A 20710-nucleotide genomic window follows, 5' to 3' on the forward strand; every position below is an offset into this window, starting at 1 on the left:
CGGCCCAATCGGAGCGCGGCGGGGAACGGCTGGCTCGACCAATCAGAGCGCGCCCCGGGGAAACCAACCGCCAGCGCGCGCGCAGGGGGTTTAAAAATGCCAGGGGGCGGGGAGTGCGCAGGCGCACTGCGGCGATGCGGCGGCGTTGCCATGGCAGCGGGGGCGCCGCCGCCGCTGCTGCCGGGCTGGGCCATGCCGTGCCATGCCATGCCGGAAAGGGCTGTGGCGGGGCCAACAATGAACCGACACTCCCGGTCCCGCTGGAGGGCCGCGCCCGCCTCCGCCTTCCCCAGTCAGGGCCTGAGACCGTGAGTCCCCTCAGAGCCGCCGCCACCAGCCCTGCGCCCACGTGCCCGCCCCGCCCCGCCCGGACCCGGAAGCACTTTCCCTCCGCGGGGACAGCGCGGCGGCAGCGGTGCCTCAGTCACAGCCCCGGCCTCGGCCCTGCCGCTCCCCGCCCGCCCTCCCGCCCTATCGGCCGCCCCACGGCCGCCGCCCCGCCGCCGCTGTCCTGCTGCTGCAACGCCGCCGCCTCCTTCTCCTCATGAAGCCCGTCGTCGTCTTCGTCCTCGGCGGGCCCGGGGCGGGCAAGGGGACGCAGTGCGCTCGTATCGTGGAGGTGAGGTGCAGGGGGTGCGGGACCCCGGCCGCGGGGGCCCTGGGAGTTGTAGGATCCCCCTGTGGGGCCCGGGACCCTGTTTGGGGCGGTCGTCTGTGGGTCGTGTTACACAGACGGGGGTGGCGGGACCACTGTCTGCCTTTCAATCTGGTCTCTTGTCGAGTCTCCATCCATTCCTCACTTATTCGAGGCCATAAATAAAAATAGCATCTCCCCTTTAGTGGGTGAAGTGGTGGGGCAGCCCTCAGTCTAGCCCCTCTGTCCCCTTCCACCCCTGTCAGGCCGCCTGGCCCTTTCCCTTCTCCTGCCTTTTCCCTCAGCCCTGCGGGGCCACCCTGCTGGTGGTGCCTGCGCCGGTATCCACCCTGGGGACACCATTGGGGTTTTACATCCACTTTGGGGACACCATTGGGATTTTACATCCACCCTCGGTGTTCCAGAGCCCGCTCCGGCTGTGGCGGGAGCGCGGGTTGCCGGCTGTACCGGGGCCGGGGGGCAGCACGGCAGCCCGGCAGGATTCGCGGTGCCCGGGCGGTGCTGCCCTGCCGGGCCGGTCCCGCAGCCCAGCCCGAGTGGGAGGCTCCGTACACGTCTGCACGGCCACGTCGGAGCTGGGGCCTGGCAGAGGAGGTGGGTGAGGTGTCTGACAGCCTTTGGGATACGTGTGCTTCAAATGGATCAAGGTCCGCGTCCCCTGAGGCCTGTCCCATAAACGTTACAGCTGGTACAGCAGGCATTGCAGGGTGTTGGCTTTTTTACCCAGCGCCATCTCAGTAAGTTGTGGAAGTAATATGTTAAAAATAGAACAAATTAATTTTTTATTTCTGTGACACAATATGATAGAGGTCAAAGGAAATCCTGATCCCATAGATTGTTCATCTTGTTCCTTCTTTTTAAAGAGCTTAAGACTGACAGTATAATTTGACTAAACTTTCAAATTTTCAGTTTTCCGAATACATTTTTCCAGCCTTTTGAGACAACAAATATGTAAGAAAGAGCGGTGGATGATACATGTTGTAGTACTGTCCTTTTAAACACCAAAAACCGCAGGGATAATTACAGTGTATCCAGGTGGATAATTACGGAAGTAGTTAGGGATGAATGCTTTCAAACATGTGTGTATGTTGGATTTGAAACAGCTCTTTTATCTTTCTTTTTTTTTTTTTTTTTTTTTTTTACTGAGCAGTTACATATACTTTTCTTATTAAAAGCCATATAGGATCAAAGCTTATGCATACCCTCATTGAAAGATATGGCTAAGAACTGTGGTGATGGCCATGTTCCTGAATTTGTTGGTGGGAAAGAACCCCAAAACTCCTGGAACAGCCACGTTGTGTGTGTCCTCTGTTCTGGGTGTGCTGTTACAGTTTATCCATGCTGCTGCTACATCCTAGACTTCAGAGTTGTATAACTAAGTTAAGTGAATTTGGTCCAGACTAAAAAATGCCGTTATGACTTTAGTTCTGAAGGATTTAAACCTCAAATTACAGACTTGCGTTCAAAGCAGCATATTCATTAAATTAAATTGTGGCATGGAAGGTTCACAGTGCTCATAAAGCCTTTTTGGTAAGGTCAGATTCAGCCCCTGGCACGTAGAAAACAAATGAGCTTAAACTATAGGGGAACCTTGTAGGCTGTCATTAATGGCTTTCAGCAAACCATTAGTGTGGCCTCGGGGCTGAAGTACCTTATGTGGCTGCTGGCCTGTGTTTAGGAGGATAAATGCCTATGGCTGGATAGGCTGATATAATTGGATAAAGACCACTTTATTAGGAGGAGTTCAAATGAGCCATTGCTACTCAAATAGTATTTCCAGCTAAAAAAAGGAAAAAAGGAAAACCTTGGTTATGCAGTATTTATTTTCTTCTCTAAGCCTGGAAAGGGAAATCCAAATTCGAATAAATGCAGATTTGCTTTAATTCTGCTAATCCTGTTCACTACATGGAAAGAAGTTTATTGCAGTCAGTGAGCTGACAGACAGCACTCAGACCTGTTGAATGCAAAGAACAACCTTCCTGCTGGCTCAGACACCTCCAGGAGAGTCACTGGCTAAACTGGGAGGCAGAGAGGGTCTGAGGTAGTTTAAAGAACAGTTGGACTGATGTGAGTGTGCTGGAAGACTTTAGAAAAGGGGCACATGAGCAGGGAAGTGTGGGTGAAACACAGCAGAGGTACTGGAGAGCAGGAGCTTTTCTAAGCACAGATCCTCACCATGGCCCCTGGCAGCCCCCAGAGAGTCCTGCAGGCAAGTGAGCAGCCTGTGTGCAGTCAATGCTGCCTTTAGGTTGAAAGTGTGTTTTTATTTGTGTTTTAAACCCTCTTGGCAGTTTGCCACAGAGAAAAGGGGGCTGTAGCTGAGTAATAATAAACCTCATTCATGCTTGTTGTAAATGGATGGAATAATGTTAGTTTACATTTGGAATGAATCTGACCCAGTATCTTACTGTAGAGCTTGGAGGTTGTGCTGAACAAAAAGTCAGTATGAGCTATAAATATGTCTTGGTTGCTATTCATACTGGAGATTTGGGACAGAGCACATCACATGTGGAAGAAGTCTCATTTGGCTGAGGTGAGCTCTTGTATGAATTTAGCATCAAACTATTTTTATTAAAAACCAAGGGTGTCTGTGTTTTGTACAGTAAAGGGGATATTATGTACTTAGTACCTGGGAACAATTTCTCAGAGAAGTTTTGTAATTTTTTTGCAGACTGTGCTTTACATTCCCAAAAAAGGGAGATGGATATCCCATGTATGTATTTGTTAAATACTAGTGTAAATCATAACTGCTCAATATGTGTGTGCTGGAATCCCTAAATGTGGAGAAGGCATGTATGCCTGCCAAATTTGGACACAAATGGAAAACTGATTTGAGGGAAGACCTAATAACAAGTGGAAATGGGTATTGACACAGTGTAAGAAAGGGAACAGTGGGTGAGTGATTAGGATTCTTTATCTCCACAGATAAGGTTGGATGAGACAGCTGAACCAGACTGGTTTTCTCCGATACGGAGGGAAGACTCGACTCCTGTGTGTTCCACAGACACAGAATTGTCAGGGAAATGCAAATCAGCAGAACTGCTCCTGTTCTGGAGCAGGTCCTCCTATTTAGAGAGGGATGAAGCAGAATTCCCTCTTAAGTTCTTATCCTCTCCCTTGCAGCCCTGCAGATTAACTCCTGAAACCTTCCACAGCTTTGTTAGGTGGAGCTTGCCATCATCTGGGACTGTTGCGTAGCTGTCACGTGAGGGAGAATATTTGAGCTCTAGTTGAGTGATGTCATTTGAATGCAGGTTCTTGCAGTAACCTTCATGCTTTCCACAGTGTCTCTTCTGTGACTGTGAGATAATGAAATGTGCTTTATTGCTGACTTCGGAACTTTGCGTATAAAATCACTATGGTAAAGTCAAGGAAAAAAAATGCTTTCAGCAAGTCTGCGCAAAATATGCTTTCTTGTGCTTAAATTTTAAATCCTTATAACCTCTGCTTGGGATGTAAAGCTCTTTGGTTGGTGGGAAGAATAATAACCAAATCATTTGTCTTTATTCCAAGCAAGATTTGAGTTGTACTTTTTTGTCTGTTTGTTTTGGCAAGGTGATCTGTAGAGATTTGGGCTATGCAAGGCATTGCTCTCTGTGTACCTAAAATATAATTCACCTCCACCACAGCCTATCCTGTATGTTTGTGGTTAAATCTAAAATTAATTCCACAAAGTGGGATGCTGAGCCTTCTCAGTTTTATAAGAGCATAAGTTGATATCCAAATGGAAGAAGCTGTTAAGTTGCTTTGGGATATATGATAAGGAGATTTCCTAGGGTGAAGGAAACAATGCAAAGAAGTATTCATTGTATCAGAAATGCTCCTCTGAAAGTAGCAAAGGATTTAGGTTTTGCTGTCATGTGTTAATTGTCTTCTAGAAGTCTGCTGAGATACAGTGTTAACTTCCTTGAAGTAAAAACAGGATTTAAATTGTTTGCTTTAAACTCAGCTTCTGAAATCTCTTTAATGAATGTCATGTATTGGTATTCTACTTAGCCTTAAGTTCTCATAGTTGATTTTTAGAATATAAATTTATATTTCTGAACTTTGGAGGTTTTTTAAAAAAACACGGTGAGTGTTTAAATCTACCCCCTGAAGAATTATCCCTGAACATTTTCATTTTGCAGAATACTAGGCATTAAACTTTGGACTTTCTTGAACATACTGGGTGCCTTGTATTGAGTCAGTGCTCCTGAAGCACCTGGGGTGCTCTGTTTGCCCCCCTCTTCCTTGGAGGCACTGTGGGATCTCCATTGTGTGTTTTGGTTTGTTAATGAGAGGTTTTGTTTGGTTTTGTTTCCCAGAGACAATAACATATTTCAAAGTGAGAAGATTTCTTCAATTTTTTAAATTGGAATAAGCAGACAGAAAGTCTATTACTGCATTGTAACCTGTACCCCAAAGATTTAATTCCATGTGCTAGTAGGACAGACAAAAGCTTTCAAGGCTAAAAAAACCCTGAAGGCTGCAGGCTTTGCACAGTTCTGTTTTTATTTTTACTAGTTCTCAAATGGTGTATGTAGCAGATTTTGGTTGTTTATTAAGGTTGCCCAAGATATGACAGGTCAGAACCAGGGCAATAAAAGTTTGTATTTTATTTGTTTAAATCTTAAGCCCTGTGACTTTCATTTTCAAACTAACAATGATAAGCCAAGATAGGAGTCAAGGTCAAAGCAGTAATTTGTGTTTCTCTTGCTCCTTGGCTTCTGCTCTCTTAAGGAAGTCTCAAGCTGTGTGTTTAGTGGGGAGATTTGTTGCAGGACCACCAGGGCTGAATCAGAAATAAAGCCCGTGTCCCTCGGCAGGGGCTGTGGAGGAGTCCCAGCGTCAGCTGCTGCTCGCCCCGATCCTTCCTGACTGCCCGAGACTGCTGGGCACGCTCCGCCTGCTTCCAGCCCGATGTGACTCACGCATTTCCATTTCTATGCATCTGTTCGTTGTATTTACGGAAAACAAAGCCCGTTCTGTCTGCAGAGTGAAAGTTGCAAATCCCGGCTGGCAGAAGGAAGCTGGAAGGGCTGGAGGACAGGGCAGGGAAGGGCAGCCCGGAGAGGCTGCAGTCTCGGGCTGGAATTTGGAGATGTGGAGCTCACAGCTTGTGTGTCCCAGTTTGTCCTGCTGTGACTGACCAGGCAGAGGCAAATATCAAGTGCTGTTCTGATCTGCTCTGCTCTATCCACTGCTGCTCTGATGGGATTGATTGAAAGTTGAGCTCACCTTTCTATTTCACTGGAATTTATAAAATTATTTTTATGTTTTATTTTTTAAAGCAAAATGGGAGAATGTCTTGAGTGGTGTTGAAGGCAGCACTTTTTCATTCACAGTTGATTTTTGTAGGTAATATTTGGAGACCCATACTTCAAAAAATTAATTTTGAAAACAATGAGAACTTGTGTAATAAATAGGTGTGATGCTCACACTACTCTTGCCAGTTTTAGTCAAGGTGTTTAGGGCACAAAATTTTGTTTTATTTTAGGTGAGAGAAACCCTCAGCAAGTGTCCTGAATTGGAGCAAATCATCACAGCACCAGGAGCTTGCACTACTTGTGTAGCAATGAGAACTTGTGTAATAGTAACTTACCAATTTAATCTTTTTTCCTTCTTCTAGATCACACCAGTCTGACAGCATAGCAGAAAGCATTATCTCTAAAATACATTTTAGAATAGTTAATTCTGTATTTTCCCATTTCTTCTGTGTAATACCAAAATCTCTCCAGATTTTAAGTGCTTGGCATCCTAGTATTTGGAAATTGTTTTTTGACCTCTTTTTTTTCCTAAGTTGTCCTTTCATTCTGACATTATGTGCCTAGTAAGAGCTGGGGAAACTGCTTTTTCATTATTTGGCAACCACAGTCCTGCTCCCTTTCTGATTGCAGAAGAGAGTGCAGGAGTGGCAATGAGTCACATTCTGGGGATTGCATCAGGATGTGCTTGGCACTGCTGGAAGTCCTGCTGCCACAGGGCAGACCTTGTCCAGACCTGAGTGTTTGACCCATGTTTTGTGCTGTTACATCACAGTCTCTTCTGCCAGCCCTTGGCATTGCAATGATTTCCTGCAGCTCAGGACGCTTGCTGAGGGTTTCTATGACCTAAAAAGAAAGAAAACTTTGTGCCCTGAACATCTTGATTAAAGCTGGCAAGGGTAGCAGGAGCTCCACATCTCTGCTGCCTTCTGTGTGTGGAGCAGCAGCCAAGCCATTCTCCCCCCTTGTTTGCATTGTTTAAACCCATGTGTTTTCTTTGGCTCTTGGCTCAGCACAGTTCACAAATAGATGTTTTGCCCCTGAAGGAGAGGTTTGTTTTTCTTACAGCCTGGTTAAGCCATTCTGAGGGTTAGTCTTGAATATAATTTATTATTATCTCAAACAAGTCTATTTGTACAAAAGCACTTTTAAACACTTCTGTCTTTGCTTTCCAGTTCAGCTGTTAAAAACTACTTTAGTTTGCTCTTGCAAAAGATGGAGAATTAAAAAAAAAAATTCTGACTCAATTTTGTTTTCATGCATGAAAAGGAAAATGCCAAGGAAAATTAAATGGTTTGGTAATCCTCTAAAACCTAAGGGATTATATTTTCCTCCTGTTTTCTTCTTTGTAGAAACCTGATGTTAAAAAAATCATCATTCTATAACTTTAGCAAGAAGAACTGCATGTTAATTTAGCATTCAGCAGAGTAATGTTTCTTGCTTATAAGGAACAATTTATTCTGGTTTATGGCTTCTGTAGGTTATAAATATTTAGATTTGCAATTAGTTAGGCATATCCAAATGCAATGTACATTAAAGCAAGAGTACAGTGAGCTTACAGAGGATGTCTGTGAAGCTTTTCCTTCACACTTACAGCAAAATCTTGCTTCTGTTTTTTGCCAACTGTGTACAGTTTTGGAGATTTAAGTAATTATATCCCTTCTTAAATTATGACTATGGCAGAACTAACTTTCCATGCTTTTGTGGGTGAAATTGGAAAGCAACTGAAATGTTTTAAAGTCATTTAGTGGGTTGTGTAATATTTCTGTTGTACTTAGTTCAGTAGCCAAGTTTTTAAATCCAAAGTTCACAGCCTCGCCGAGTGTGTAGTCACATTATTATGCCTCTCAGACACCTTGTTTGAAATTTGCTTTGGATGTTGCTGCAGCCAAACTGATAACCCTGAAGTTTTTTGCTGCTGCTTTTGTTTTGTGTAAAAACTTCCAGATGAGAATGTATGTGTGTGCTGTGTTTTGGATGTAGAACTAGCTTAGGTAATAGCAAGGAGATGTATTTATTGCCTGTTTTGATGGACTTATATTTGGTCAAGGAGCATAGTGCACTTTGTTCATTTTCTTGCAGTGTTAAATGAGCTGAGAAAATGATTATTTATAACCATGCATTTCTCTTTGGTCGGAATGTATTTGTTTGCTTGCACTAGGTATCTATTTACAATGATAAATGCCTGAGAAATTCATGTCTAATAAATACTTCCATCAGTATTTTTCATAAGTGACAATTTTAGCTGTAGTTTGAGGTGAAAGAGCAATGGCGTGTGCTGTTTTCCTGCACAGTGCTATCATATTGATGGATCTGAACCTGATCTCTCTGTTTACTCTGTGTGGTGTGGCAGAGGGTGGAACCAGTGTAGTTATTGACTTTGATCTACCACGTCATCCTTAGGAGAAGTCACTGCTTTTCCCCAAGGGCTGCTCTCCGTGGTCATCCCAGGGAAGGAGGTAGCAGGGGCAGGGGGACTGTTTGTGCAGCTGCTGTGTTATAGGTGATTTCACCAAGGCTGGGGAGGAAGCTGGTGCTAGAACCACAACTTGAATATAAGGATTTCTGATTTAGCCTGTACTTGGGACATTCCTCCAGCTCCAAAGGAACTGCAATCACCCTATGTGTTTTCTTTCAGTAGGTAATTAAACAAAATTCTTGTCTTGTTTCTAAACATAACAAAATTGCTCCTGAAAATGGTATACAGAAATACCTGACCAAAGCCCTGTTGAGCATTTTACCCAAGGATGTCCAGTTCTGGAGCCCTCATCTCAAAAAGACATTGGGGTGCTGGAGTGTGTCCAGAGAAGGGTAATGAAGCTGGTGAAGGGTTGGAGAGTGAGTCCTATGAGCAGCAGCTGAGGGAGCTGGGGGTTTTAGCCTGCAGAAAAGGAGGCTTAGGGGAAACCTTGTCATTCACAACTCCCTGAAAGGAATTTGTACTAAGAGTCAGCCTATTCTCCCAGGCAGCCAGCAACAGGACAAGAGGAAATGGCCTCAAGGTGCAGCAGAGGAGGTTCAGGTTGGACATTTGGAAAAATTTCCTCACTGATATGGTTGTCAGACACTGGAACACAGAGTTGGTGGAGTCACCGTTCATGGAAACATTAAAAAAATTACTGCATGTAGAACTTAAAGCTTTGGTGTAGTTGTCACTATGGTGTTTGGTCAAAGGCTGGGCTTGATGATCTTGGAGGTCTTTTCCGTCCTTAATGACTCTGATTGTTACTGTGTGTGTTGTGTGCAGAGTGTGCTCCTCTGTCAGATTGCACACTGAAGGTGGAACAGATCTGTCACTAGCAAGATGCTGTTCACTGGGTTTTTCTGCTGCAAAGCAAGGATAAACAGGGCTGGCACTGCTGGCTGGTGTTGGGTTTGCACAAATGCTCTGCCTGAAGGGAGCCTGTGTTTGCTTTGCCTGTTGCAGAAATACGGCTACACTCACCTTTCTGCCGGTGACCTGCTCCGGGACGAGCGGAAAAGGCCGGGCTCCCAGTATGGAGAACTCATTGAGAACTACATTAAAGAGGGGGAGATTGTGCCAGTTGAAATAACAATCAGCTTGCTGAAGAGGGTAAGGAAAAGGCTATTTCCTTGCAGGGTCACTCCTGCAGAGTAAGCAACAAAGCAGTGGCTGTGTTCTGGCAGAACTGCTTTTCCTCCAGTGTGAGCGGTATGAATGGGCAGACACGGAGCTGCTTCTCTCAGCAATCACTTGTGTTTCTTTCTGACTGCTGGAGAGCTGATGGCCTCTCTGGGGATCTGTGAAAATGGGTTATTTTAATTTTCCTTTATTTCTTAGTGGCTCTAGGAAAAGCAGTGAAACTGTATTTCTTATTTCCCTGCACTAGCTTTTGGACCTCTTGGTCCATTCAGTCATATTTGATTGGAGGCCAGAGGCCTTAAAGGCACTAAGATTTGTAAGTTTTGTCAAAATAGATAGTCAGGTGAAAGAGAAGAACACCTACTGATGTTCTTGTGAAAGGAAAAGCTTCAGCCTCTATTGGATGTCCATGAAATCAATGGGAGTATCTACTTTAAGTCAAAAAAAGGCTGCTGTTCATGGCACTAAATTTATCTGGAGCTTTTCCCTTCAAATTAACTTTAGATCAGGGATATTCTGATGTCTTATTGTGTAAAGACACTTCCCAGAATCTTGTAGAAAATAAGCTTTAAAGCTGGGATTTATTATGAGATTTGTTTGTTATGGGATTTTTGAGCTTTGTGAAAGAATTGATTCAATTTGAACAATAGTTGTGTTGGTGCATCAGTGAATTAACCAGTATGCATTGAAAGTGAAACAAAAAGCACATTTTGTAAATCTGCAATAATCCTAAAATAAATGCTTCTCAACTTACCATGTCAACATCTTGGGGGTAAATTAATAAGTAGATAAATCAGCATATGTGCAGGAGATTGTGAATTGAATTATCTTTTATCAGGCAATGGATCAAACAATGGCTGCCAATTCCCAGAAGAACAAGTTTTTGATTGATGGATTTCCCAGGAATGAAGATAATCTTCAAGGCTGGAATAAGACTATGGATGGAAAAGCGGATGTCTCCTTTGTTCTCTTTTTTGATTGTGACAATGAGGTAATGAAGTGTGTAATTCTGTAACTTCCTTTCTTGTAATATTGTGGGAATCATTCAAGAAGAACAATTAAACTCTGACAGGGAGGATGGACTAATGTAAGAGTAGAAGGAAAACTTGGCCTGGGTGTTTGAAGGATTTTTTGGCAACTTGTTTTAGCCGATGAAAAGCTGCCTGTTTATTGAAATAGACAGCTAATGACAATTGGTATAATCATATGGGAATAAATTATATTGAGGAAGTACTCCAGGCAATTGTATTCTTAAAGAAAATTTATCAAAACTTTAAATATGTTTTACATAATTATTTGGTTACTTTTCAGAAAATGTTACTCTGTTCACCCTTAGTTATTTGTTGTTTAGTCCAAAATTACCTTGATGCAATGTCTGCTTGAATTCTGAAGTGCAGCAGCAATCTTTATTTTCATACTTATGAGCTGTGCTATGGGATAGTCAGTAATCAACATTTTATTCAGCAAGTCATTAAATTACAAGGGCATTTTGACAGTGATGCAGTGCCTTCATTTAATAAGTGCCGTGATGTGCTGTCTTCTTAATTTGTCAGTGCCCTTGAACATAAAAACTGTTATGAGCATCCCAGCACCTTAAGCTGACTTTTTTCCTGTTACCCCTTTGCCTAGCTTCCTGAGATTTTGGCTTTTTATTGTTTTTTTTTTTAATTTATTTGCAATAATTTTGTAATCTTAAAGAGCACATGAGGAATTACTATTTTTCTGTTTTAACAGAAACAAGATAAATAAGACTAAATAAGACTAAATAAATTTTTTCACTTGTTGGGGCATTAATTTTGTGATTCCACTTTTTTACTAGATCTAAAATACACAATGCTTCATGATCTTTACTATGATTGTACTGTCGAGGAAAAATAATTTTTAACTCTTGTCCTCTTGCATAATTTGGATAAATGTATTCATGGAGTGTACATGTGTCAGCTTTGCTTATTTAACTAAAGGTTTAAAAAACTTAGTTCATTGGGACACTTCTGGCAATGGTTAGTTCTTTATTTTTTACTTAGATTTTGAAGTCTTCATTATAATAATGTCAGGTAAGAACATTTTAACTGACAGTAACTTATTATTGTCAGTTTGCCTTACAAAATTCTTGAGAGAACATACAGTGACTTTCCTTTAGTGCAGACATATATTAATAGTCCCATTTGACATGCTGCTTTTCAGAAAGCCTGAACACATCCTTGAAAATCAGGTAATTTTCTTTTTTTTATGTCTCATGTTGGGAATCCAGTCAAATCACAGAGCTTGATGCTGCTTTTACTTCTTCTGACCCCAATCCCATTTTCATAAACTGGATTGTGGATCATCCTTCTCTAGAAGACACTTCCTATGTGACTTCTGGTTACATCCACCAGTTCTGGGCTGTATTTTGTGTGCCAGGCCAGTTTAGATTTGCAGGATTTTTGATAGTTCCTGCTCTCAGGATGGCAGCTGGTGTTCCTGGCTGCAGTCATGCTTCTGGTGTTTTTTTGTAGATCTGTATCGGCCGCTGTCTCGAGAGAGGCAAGAGCAGCGGTAGGAGCGACGATAACCGGGAGAGCCTGGAGAAGAGGTACTGTCCTAAAAACTTTTCTGGTCCCTTCTCTTGATATTTTTCTATGTAATGTGATTTTTTTCTCCCTGTGCTTTCTCTTAGAATTCATACATATCTGCAGTCTACTAAGCCTATCATAGATTTGTATGAGAGAATGGGAAAAGTCAGAAAAGTGGATGCCTCTAAATCTGTTGATGAAGTAAGTATATATATGCCAAAATATGGGGATGACAGGGTGGCAGGGTGTATATTTCTGGCTTTCTTCTGAGATGTGTGTCTGTGTGTGTGATTAGCCTGCTCATTAAGCGCTGATGTTATTACTCAGGGATGCTTTGGAGCTCTTGATTTGACTCTTGAAGGACTGAGTAAGATGTGAATAACTTGAGGAAATTGATCTGTTCTGCTTGAGTGTGAACTGGACTGAACACATTTCCAGTGTTTCTGTGTTTAACAGGGTCTTGCCTTTTACATTTTCATGAGCTTTTGCTCTTCTCAATCAGTGTTGCTCTTCTGTCTGCTTCCCAAAATTGATGCCAGTCCCACTGTTAAAGAATTACTGTGAATGTTCTAAAAAACCCCTATATATTTTTGAAAGTATTGTCAAATACTGTTTAAGTTGGTTTAACTTGGAGTAACTGTTAGATCAATACTTCATAAAATTCTTCTTTATCTTTTTAGGTTTTTGAAAATGTTGTACAAATTTTCGACAAAGAAGGCTAATTCCCAGCTTGAAACTCCATTTCAACTTGTGCTTGAATCTTGCTTGAATAGCTGCTACTGCAGTCCACTCTTTGTAATTATTTTAAAAAGATTTTTTATTTTTTTTTCACATATCTAATGATGATTGGTAAAACAGCTGATTAGAAATGGATCTGTTTTTTAAATAGGAAATCATTTCTTGTGGCTATAGTATACAAGTTTCAGGGTTCTCCATTAGTGCAAGTTCAGTTACTCACATGGCAGAAACACAGTTAATACATCTTTCTGAACAAACTGTTTATTCTGTCACAGTTCTGTGCCTGTCATGGGCAGTCCTTCTTCTTCCTTATTGCTGTACACCTACTTTCTTTTTAAAGATCAACTGAACAGCAGCATTAATCAATGAAGGACCCATAAACCTTGGGTTTTTTTGGATTCTTGGACCAAATTTAGCAGGTTTTTTTTAAGTATAATTTTGCCCCAAATTCCCTTATATCCCCAGACCTGAATTCTCTAAGTCAAGCTACAGTTAGTGTGAGAATCTGTTTTAGCAATTGTCAAAAAACTATGAAATATGCATTTCAGGAACAGACATACAAAGTACTTTATGAAAAGTGGTGCTTCCTTATGACTCTGGATGTAAACTGTCTTGCAGGTTTTTGGATGACATGACCCTGGATTTATCCTTGTTTTAATTTGCAAAAGATTAAGAAAGTCAGTTTAACATTTCAATACTCATTTATCTTAAATGATAGTTATGTTCTTAACTACAGCATAGTCTTCACAAGATGGCAAAGTTCTTAAAAAGTATACAGTAGGCAAAATCTGACAGTTCTGTCTTTTGTAACAAGTGGAAGGGTTCTTCTTTATTATTATTGAAATACTGTGTTACCAAATGCTTTAAGGTTTGTTATCTGGGGAAATATTTTTATGGTTAAACTAGTGAATATGTTTCCCTAAAAATGTGTAATTTTAATAGCTGTTCGTTTGAGAAGTTTGTAAGTTATTGCACTTTTGTTACAATGTGGTCAGATGAGGGAAAGATAATTGCAGAAAAAAAGTTTCAATCCCTGAAACAGTCCTGCTTCCCCCTGTTCTCTTGAATAAGCCAAGTGCAGTCAGCAGGAGGAGCTGGGGTGAGCAGGGAACTGGTTGAAACAACCTGGTTGAAACGTTTGCACAGATGTGGTGCAATTTTGTCTTTTGTTTAAGCTTTCCTGTCCCCTATATAGTATGCGTAGGTCTGGAGGGGCCCAACCATGCATTCCTTTTGTGCCCTAAGCTTCCACTGATGGCATGAAGATGAGAGTGTTAACTGATTTTAGTGCTAGAGTGGTTGTTCCTACATTGACTGACACTCTGATTGCTTTGTGACATGCTAATTACACAGAATTGCAATTCGGAAATCTTAACGCTCAGCTTTTCTTTAGCCATGACTTTCTCTATTTAGGAGAAGGTTTAAATTAAGCATAGTTTTTAATTAGAATCAGATGTATTGGTCCTCATCTTGCAGTCAGATTTGTATTTTCAGGAATTCTCACCTCGCTGAGGTTGTTGAGGCTCCTGGACTGGGCAAGAGATGGGTGCAGAACCAAGGATAAACTGCAGTAGCTTTTCCAGTCTCGTAGGAGCTCAGGCAATGGACTGGCCACAAATAGCTGTTTACTACTGCTGAATATATGGACCATGACTGCTTTTGTGAGTGTGGGGGGGCCAATGCTCCCACTTTATGAATTTCTTGTTTAAAAAAATAAAAGAAGAAAACCTAGAATTTAACTCTTCCTGTATAAGTATGCTGACATGGATAGGATCCAGCAAAACTGCATGTTTTAATATGAAGGTTTGAATCAGGTTTTTTCAAAAGATACTTCAAACTGTGTTCTTTAATCCAATTAGTGAGATTTCATTAACTCTTGCTTCTAAGTTACTGCTTTTTACAAGTTCTGTTCAGAATTTTCTCTCATCATACACTTTTCTGTGTATTTAAGTGCTGAAACAAAAAGATCCTGAAGCAAGTTTTAGAACAACTCCCAACAATGTTTTGGCAATATTGAATTTGGAGTGGATTGTAATGTGTCTGTGCAAGGACTAGATTTTTTGTCATTTTATTTATTGAAGATGCCATTAAATGTGTTACCACTTCTTTCAAGATGGACTTACGATTGAAATAAAAATTAAAGGCAATATGCGAATGTGTTGTGTCCATTTAGCAGCAAAACTGTATAAAGAATTTGAGGAGATCCAATAAACTTTGTTCTGTGGCTTAATGAGTGCTTGCCTTACAGTTATCTGTCACAAGGGATATTTTTCAAATAAATCCATCTACATAAAGTAAGTATTTATTTGAGTTAAATACTTCATGTCGCCACATGCACAGGTATGTGTATAAAAGTTCAGTTTTCACCATCAAAACTGAAGTCCTGAAGATCCTTTTAGGCACAGGAGAAGATCAAACCTTTGCCTGTGGCATTGATACCTTTTCTTGATTTTAGAGGTTTATCAAATGACTGTGTTCATATAGTAGTGCAGTGATAATTCATTTGGCACACATATGAAAGAAAAGTGACTTGGAGTGGTGTAGGAAACACAAACCTATTGTGCACCTGCTGTTGGAGACATTTCTGGCCTGGATTTCTCAGAATTCCTTGCTCAATCAGCAGCTGATCCCCTGACTGCCATTCTCCTGGCTCCACATGTGTACGTGCTATACTCCAGGCTGTTCTTAAAGGAGAGTTGCACAGCATAATATTCTCTAGAAAAGACACTGAGAGGCTGCCAGGCTTATTTTAAAATAACCTATTTTATGTAAAGGTCTGTTACAAAAGAGGTTGTTTTGTCATGTGTAGCTTCCCATTAAACAACTTGTTGAACTTAAAATTATAGAATCATTTGGGTTGGAAAAGACTTCTAAGGCAGAACATCCCTTCCAACTTGAAACTTTACACTGGAAAGATTTGCAGAGCTGGTTTGAAAGGGGTGGGGAAGAGCAGGGGATTTTTCAGTTGTGCCAGGTACCTTTCTGCTGGGAAATCTGCTGAGACTAAAGTTGCTGAAACCTCACCCTGAAGTTGTAGCACCTCCTCAGGGATGGGCTGAAAGGGGCAAAGCTGCCCATTGGATTTGCACCTTTTGGACAGAGATTTTGAGTTAAGTCTCCCACTTTGAGAGCAGGAGCAAGCAGAGAAGACCATAAATACACACTTGAGGATTGCCTCAGTGTAAGATATCCCCCACTAGGAACAATTTGTCCTTAATAAGAACTGGCTCATGAGGGAGTTGTGAGATCTTGTGGAAAATCCTGTCTCTTACAACAGTGGGGACATGTGTGTGCTGCTGCCCAGGCTGAGCTGGGGAGAAGGGGAGAGTTAAATGGAAAAACCACTCAGCTCAGAGCGGAGCTGCCAGCTGTTGTTACCGGCTGGCAGTTCCTGCTGCCAGCATTTAGGAAAGTTGCAGCTTAGGGGATTACTTTCCTCCTCTGGAGTGAGCTCCAGAAGCAGCTCAGTCCCTGCTATGGCACAGATGTCTCTGAAGGCTGTGATCTGTGACAGCTCTGCTGGCCTTCTGCTCTGGGGGGCAACAGTTGCTCCTTGGCACAGGCGGGTTATTCCTTCAAGCTGTGGTGCAGCAGGACTTGGAGACCCAGGGCTGTGCCCTTGCCACAGTCCAAACATTCCAGTTAGTGAAAACTGCGAGACAATGTGAAGAGGATTTGCCTGATCAGGTAACAAAGGAGACAAAACAGTAGATAATATAAAAATACTAATACATGGTTTCATATAGCAGCAATGTGTACACCCTTGTGATCTGCAGACTTTTATAAGCCTTCCAGTGAAGATAGGGGAGCATAGAAGAATTTAATCTTACATCTCTCTGATATTTTTCATGGATTGCTTAATTTAAGATGGTGGGTTTCAGCCTGTGTATTTGTAGAGTATTTCTGTTGGTAACAATAGGTGTCTTTATTGAGTCTTCTAATCTCCTCAGCTGAGGTATGCTCTATCCTCTTTGCTTTCTGCCTTTTAATGCCTTTTCCTTACCTTTCTGAATTGCAGATGCTCTTTGGGATAGGAAAAGGCGTGCTTTTGCCAATCTCTATCTGCTTGCTAAATAAAGAAAACCTTTAAACCTTCCTCTGGAGTAATCTGAACCTGTTTCTGACATGAGCTTGGTACATAAGCTGTTACAAAACCAATATAAAGCACATTGTTTTGGGGTTTTTTCCCAGCTGCAGGAAATCTCTGTGTAGTACCTCTGCTCTTTTCTCCTGTGTGAGTCAGATCAGCTATGTCTGCCCTGCTCCAGCACAGTGCTTAGCAGCAGCTGCATGAGAAAACCTCCTCAGTCACTAGGTGTTAAACCAGCAGTGACGAGTTGTGCATCAGTGGAGGCAAGTGAGATGGTTGAAGAGGGGAGAGAAGATGCTTAGAGAAGCTCAGTCAATTCTGCTTCACTCCTAAGACTTCAGCTTTGGATAAATACCTGTTCTACAGGGCAGCAGTGCTTGTGGGGTCCTGCTATTTCATGATGGTGCTGTATAGAAATTAATGCAAAAGCACTTCCTGCTGACAAGTTCTTCATCTGCCCTTGTTAAGCCTGCCACCTTTAATGCCAGGGGTTGTGGAGACAGGAATTTTTCTTCAGGATAGCACTGTAGAAACTAAACTGGGCAGGATGAACGCAGCATGAGCCTTGCATGTGAGGTGGGACATGCACAGTGGATTTCACTGTGGGCAGCAGTGCCAGGCATTTTCATCATCCTGGCTTATAACTGCGTTCAGACAGCAAAGCAGAAATTTTCTCTTCCCCCTCAAATGTTTGGCAGAAAGCTTGCTTTTGTCTAAAATGCTTCTTAAGCCCTGTGTGAACCCTTCAGTCCTAAACCAAATACCAGTTTGAGTTGTGCTTTTTCTATCCAATTTGCAAATAGGAGGGTTTGGTTTAGTTTCTTGTAATAACTGCTGCAGTGAGACAACTCTTGGAAAATACAAGGCACCATCCCAAAAGATATTATCTGCTTTACTCTGGAGGGCTTTTTAGCACAATGCTGTTTCTGTGTGGTGAGAAATGGCACAGATTGCTGTGTGACTACCAAAATGTGATGGGCTGGGTATGGTACGTGAAAATGGTGTCTTGGACAACTTCTATTTAGTGCCAAGAGGTATAAAAAGAGATTTGGGGATAGAATTATATAATGTTTTAGGATTAAAACTTAATCTATGGTGGAGGTCTTCAGGATTATCAGGATCTATGAGGGTATATGGATGATGTAATATCTGGTGGTCCTCTCTCGTGGCTGAGCAGAGGGCAGCTCTTTAGGTTTCTGTTCAGGGCATTACTACTGTTGTCCTCTTAAACCAGAACCAGCCGAAGTTCCCAGCTATGGTCACTTAAGTATACTGAGTGTATATTTAACTCAAATACCTCTGTTCTGTCTGAATACTCCCTCCAGCTTCTTTTGGATCTGATGGAAATCATCAGGGAGAGGGAGGACTGGCACAGTTAAAGCTGCTGCTCCACCTCATGTTCCACACACAATTTTTTATGAGGGTGAGATACTTTCTGGGAGCTGTAGTGGCTTCCTTACTTCCATTTTCCTTTCCAGGCTATGCAAGCTGGATGCACAGGAGTTCCCAAGGCACAGCAGTATCTCCATACCCCAGGAACCACCTTTTTCTTTTTTTTTTTTTTTTTTGCTTGTTAATCAAAATGTCTGTGGAAAAGAAACAGGGATGATTTCACCATGTTCTTTCTAATTTAAAATTTTCTGTGGAAAGAAAGTGCATTTGACCACTTCCTTGCAACAGCAAGCACAGGGGTTTAATTGCTGTTCCTGAAGCAAGCATTGCTTTTGGCTTACTATGTGTGACTCCTTGTGAAGCTTCCCTGGGCTCTTGGATGCTGCTCTTGCCAGCAAGAGCAGATTGCTTCCAGCAATAAACATCCCACAAAATTATGTATGTTCTTTAAGAGAAGTACCAAGATTTTCTGCTAATTGCAAAAATACATAATGGATGCTTTCAGCATCTGCTATTTATTCTCTAACCAGCTTTCATCCAAAAGTAACCTTTAAACAAACATTAAGATTGAGAAGTGTAACTGTTTCAATGTGTCACACATTTCCACTCCCTCCACTTTAATGATGTTTGAAACGTGCGCTTAGAGTTGACTTCTAGTAAGAGGCAGAAGTTGTTTATATCTGTAGCTCGGAGATGTTCGCAACATGGAGAAGGTGGTGCTTGGTGCCAGAGATGATGGATGTCTCTGTGCTCTTTTTTGGGAGCCAGAGCCCAGCAGAGAGGATTTTTCTCACACGACAGTTGCTCCGATGCACCACAAGGAGGGGTGCAAGGCTCGCGGAGATGCAGCTTGGAAGGGGCATTCATGGGATGCACAGTATATTGAAAGAACTATTTTTTTAGTTTAAAAGCCTGACTATTTTAACGGTGTAACTCAAACAAAAAAAAAAAAAGAAAAGAAAAGAAAAAATCCTTATAAAGAAATAGATTTTTGATTCGTTTCTTGTTGCACTGAGATGGATATGCTATGTTGGTAACTTGACAAGAGTCATTGCCATGCCTCTTTTTCTCTTTTTTATTTTTAGTATTATTTTTATTATTATTTATTAGTAGTAATTTTATTTAATTGCATCTAATGAGAACAACTAGATGGGGACAACTTAATTAACTTAATTATTTTGGCTCTTCTATGTAACTACATTCATGACAGCATGGACCAAAAGGTAACTTTCTCAGATAATCTTGAGTGAGAGTTTGCCACTAGTAAAGGAGTTTGATACTTGGTACCAGGACAGAGAAGTATTTCTGGTGTCTCTCCATCCCAGAGTGCCTCAGAAATGAGCTCTACCCTGGGATGGCAGAGGGGACACTAAAAGTGAAGCTGCTGGGAAGAGCTGAGTGGTAAGCACCTGATTCTCTTCCACAGGAAAATTTTAGAGATAAAAGACTGTAGCAACACAGTCAAAACCTTAATTGCTTTGTCCAGTGATAGATGTTTTTTGTCAAAATCTTCTAGTTATTAGAAGATACTGATATTAATATTCTATTATTCCATAGAATAATGGAATTAATATTCTATTAATTGTTCTATTATTATTCTATTAATATTCTATTATATCCTATTATTCCTTCCAAATGACTGTGGTGGAAAACCATGGCTAGTTTACTCTTCAGGCATGGCTGTGCAGATGCTGCCTGAGTATCCTTCAGCAACAACAAGCCCATGCTTTCCCAAAAGGACCTCAGGGCAGGGGAATGGGAAGAGACAGAATGGGGTTAGCATCTTGGCCCGTGCAGGGCAGGAATGAGAAGCGTGGAGGTGCCAGCAGGGTTAGGCTTTGTTTTGACAACACTTTGTGCTGGGGCATGGCCAGTCATTCTGACCGTGGGGCACGAGCAGGACTGGTACCAGCAGGTACCCCCAGGCAGGCTCAGCATCTCTGCTGTTCCAGTGACATCTGGAGTGACATCTGGGTCTTGTGGCACTCCCCAGTAGACAGCAGAGCACCACTGCTGCCCAGGGCTCAGCACTGAGGAGTTTGCAGCCCCTTTGCTGCAGATCTGTTCCTCTCTGCTCAGATGTGTTCCCATCTTCTGAGCAGACTGCATTACAGACCAGGAGATCAATGTACAAAGGGACCCCCAAATTTGACAGAAGTACACTGTACATGTCTGGCAAAAGGAGAAATGGCCTCGGTAAAGAGCAACTGCTCAAATTTAACCAAACTGGCTCCCAGCTCACAACAGTTAGCAGGACAAGGTCCCTTAAGAAGGGCAGGCTAATTGGGGTTTAGGAGAATTCAGTGCATCTCTTCAATATGCCTCCAAAGTTAGTCCAGGTGTTTAAGTCAGGATGTTAATTCTGCTGTTTTTCCAAAGGACTGAGAGGAGAGGGTTTTTTCCCTGGGAAAATTTGCAATTTTTAGAGCACCTGCT

At 42.0% G+C, this 20710-nt stretch overlaps 1 protein-coding gene across 1 annotated transcript; it reads left to right on the forward strand.

Annotated features, from left to right (window-relative positions):
• Positions 1 to 221: 221 nt before the first annotated feature.
• CMPK1 (cytidine/uridine monophosphate kinase 1) lies at positions 222 to 15022 on the forward strand. Its single transcript, XM_064720109.1, has 6 exons — positions 222 to 619; positions 9326 to 9472; positions 10341 to 10493; positions 11998 to 12074; positions 12159 to 12255; positions 12735 to 15022. The coding sequence occupies exons 1-6, from the start codon at positions 545 to 547 to the stop codon at positions 12774 to 12776; spliced, it is 591 nt and encodes a 196-aa protein (XP_064576179.1). The 5' UTR covers positions 222 to 544; the 3' UTR covers positions 12777 to 15022.
• Positions 15023 to 20710: the final 5688 nt, after the last annotated feature.

This window comes from Zonotrichia leucophrys, chromosome 8, assembly GCF_028769735.1.
Source record: "Zonotrichia leucophrys gambelii isolate GWCS_2022_RI chromosome 8, RI_Zleu_2.0, whole genome shotgun sequence".
Classification (NCBI taxonomy): Eukaryota; Metazoa; Chordata; class Aves; order Passeriformes; family Passerellidae; genus Zonotrichia; species Zonotrichia leucophrys.

Bases quoted from the DNA above. Each gene is read 5' to 3' on its own strand.
- CMPK1 (XM_064720109.1), top strand. From the start codon at position 545: ATGAAGCCCGTCGTCGTCTTCGTCCTCGGCGGGCCCGGGGCGGGCAAG. The intron at 10,494-11,997 runs GTAATGAAGTGT...GTTTTTTTGTAG, and splicing joins TTTTTGATTGTGACAATGAG to ATCTGTATCGGCCGCTGTCT. The intron at 12,256-12,734 runs GTAAGTATATAT...TTATCTTTTTAG, and splicing joins CCTCTAAATCTGTTGATGAA to GTTTTTGAAAATGTTGTACA.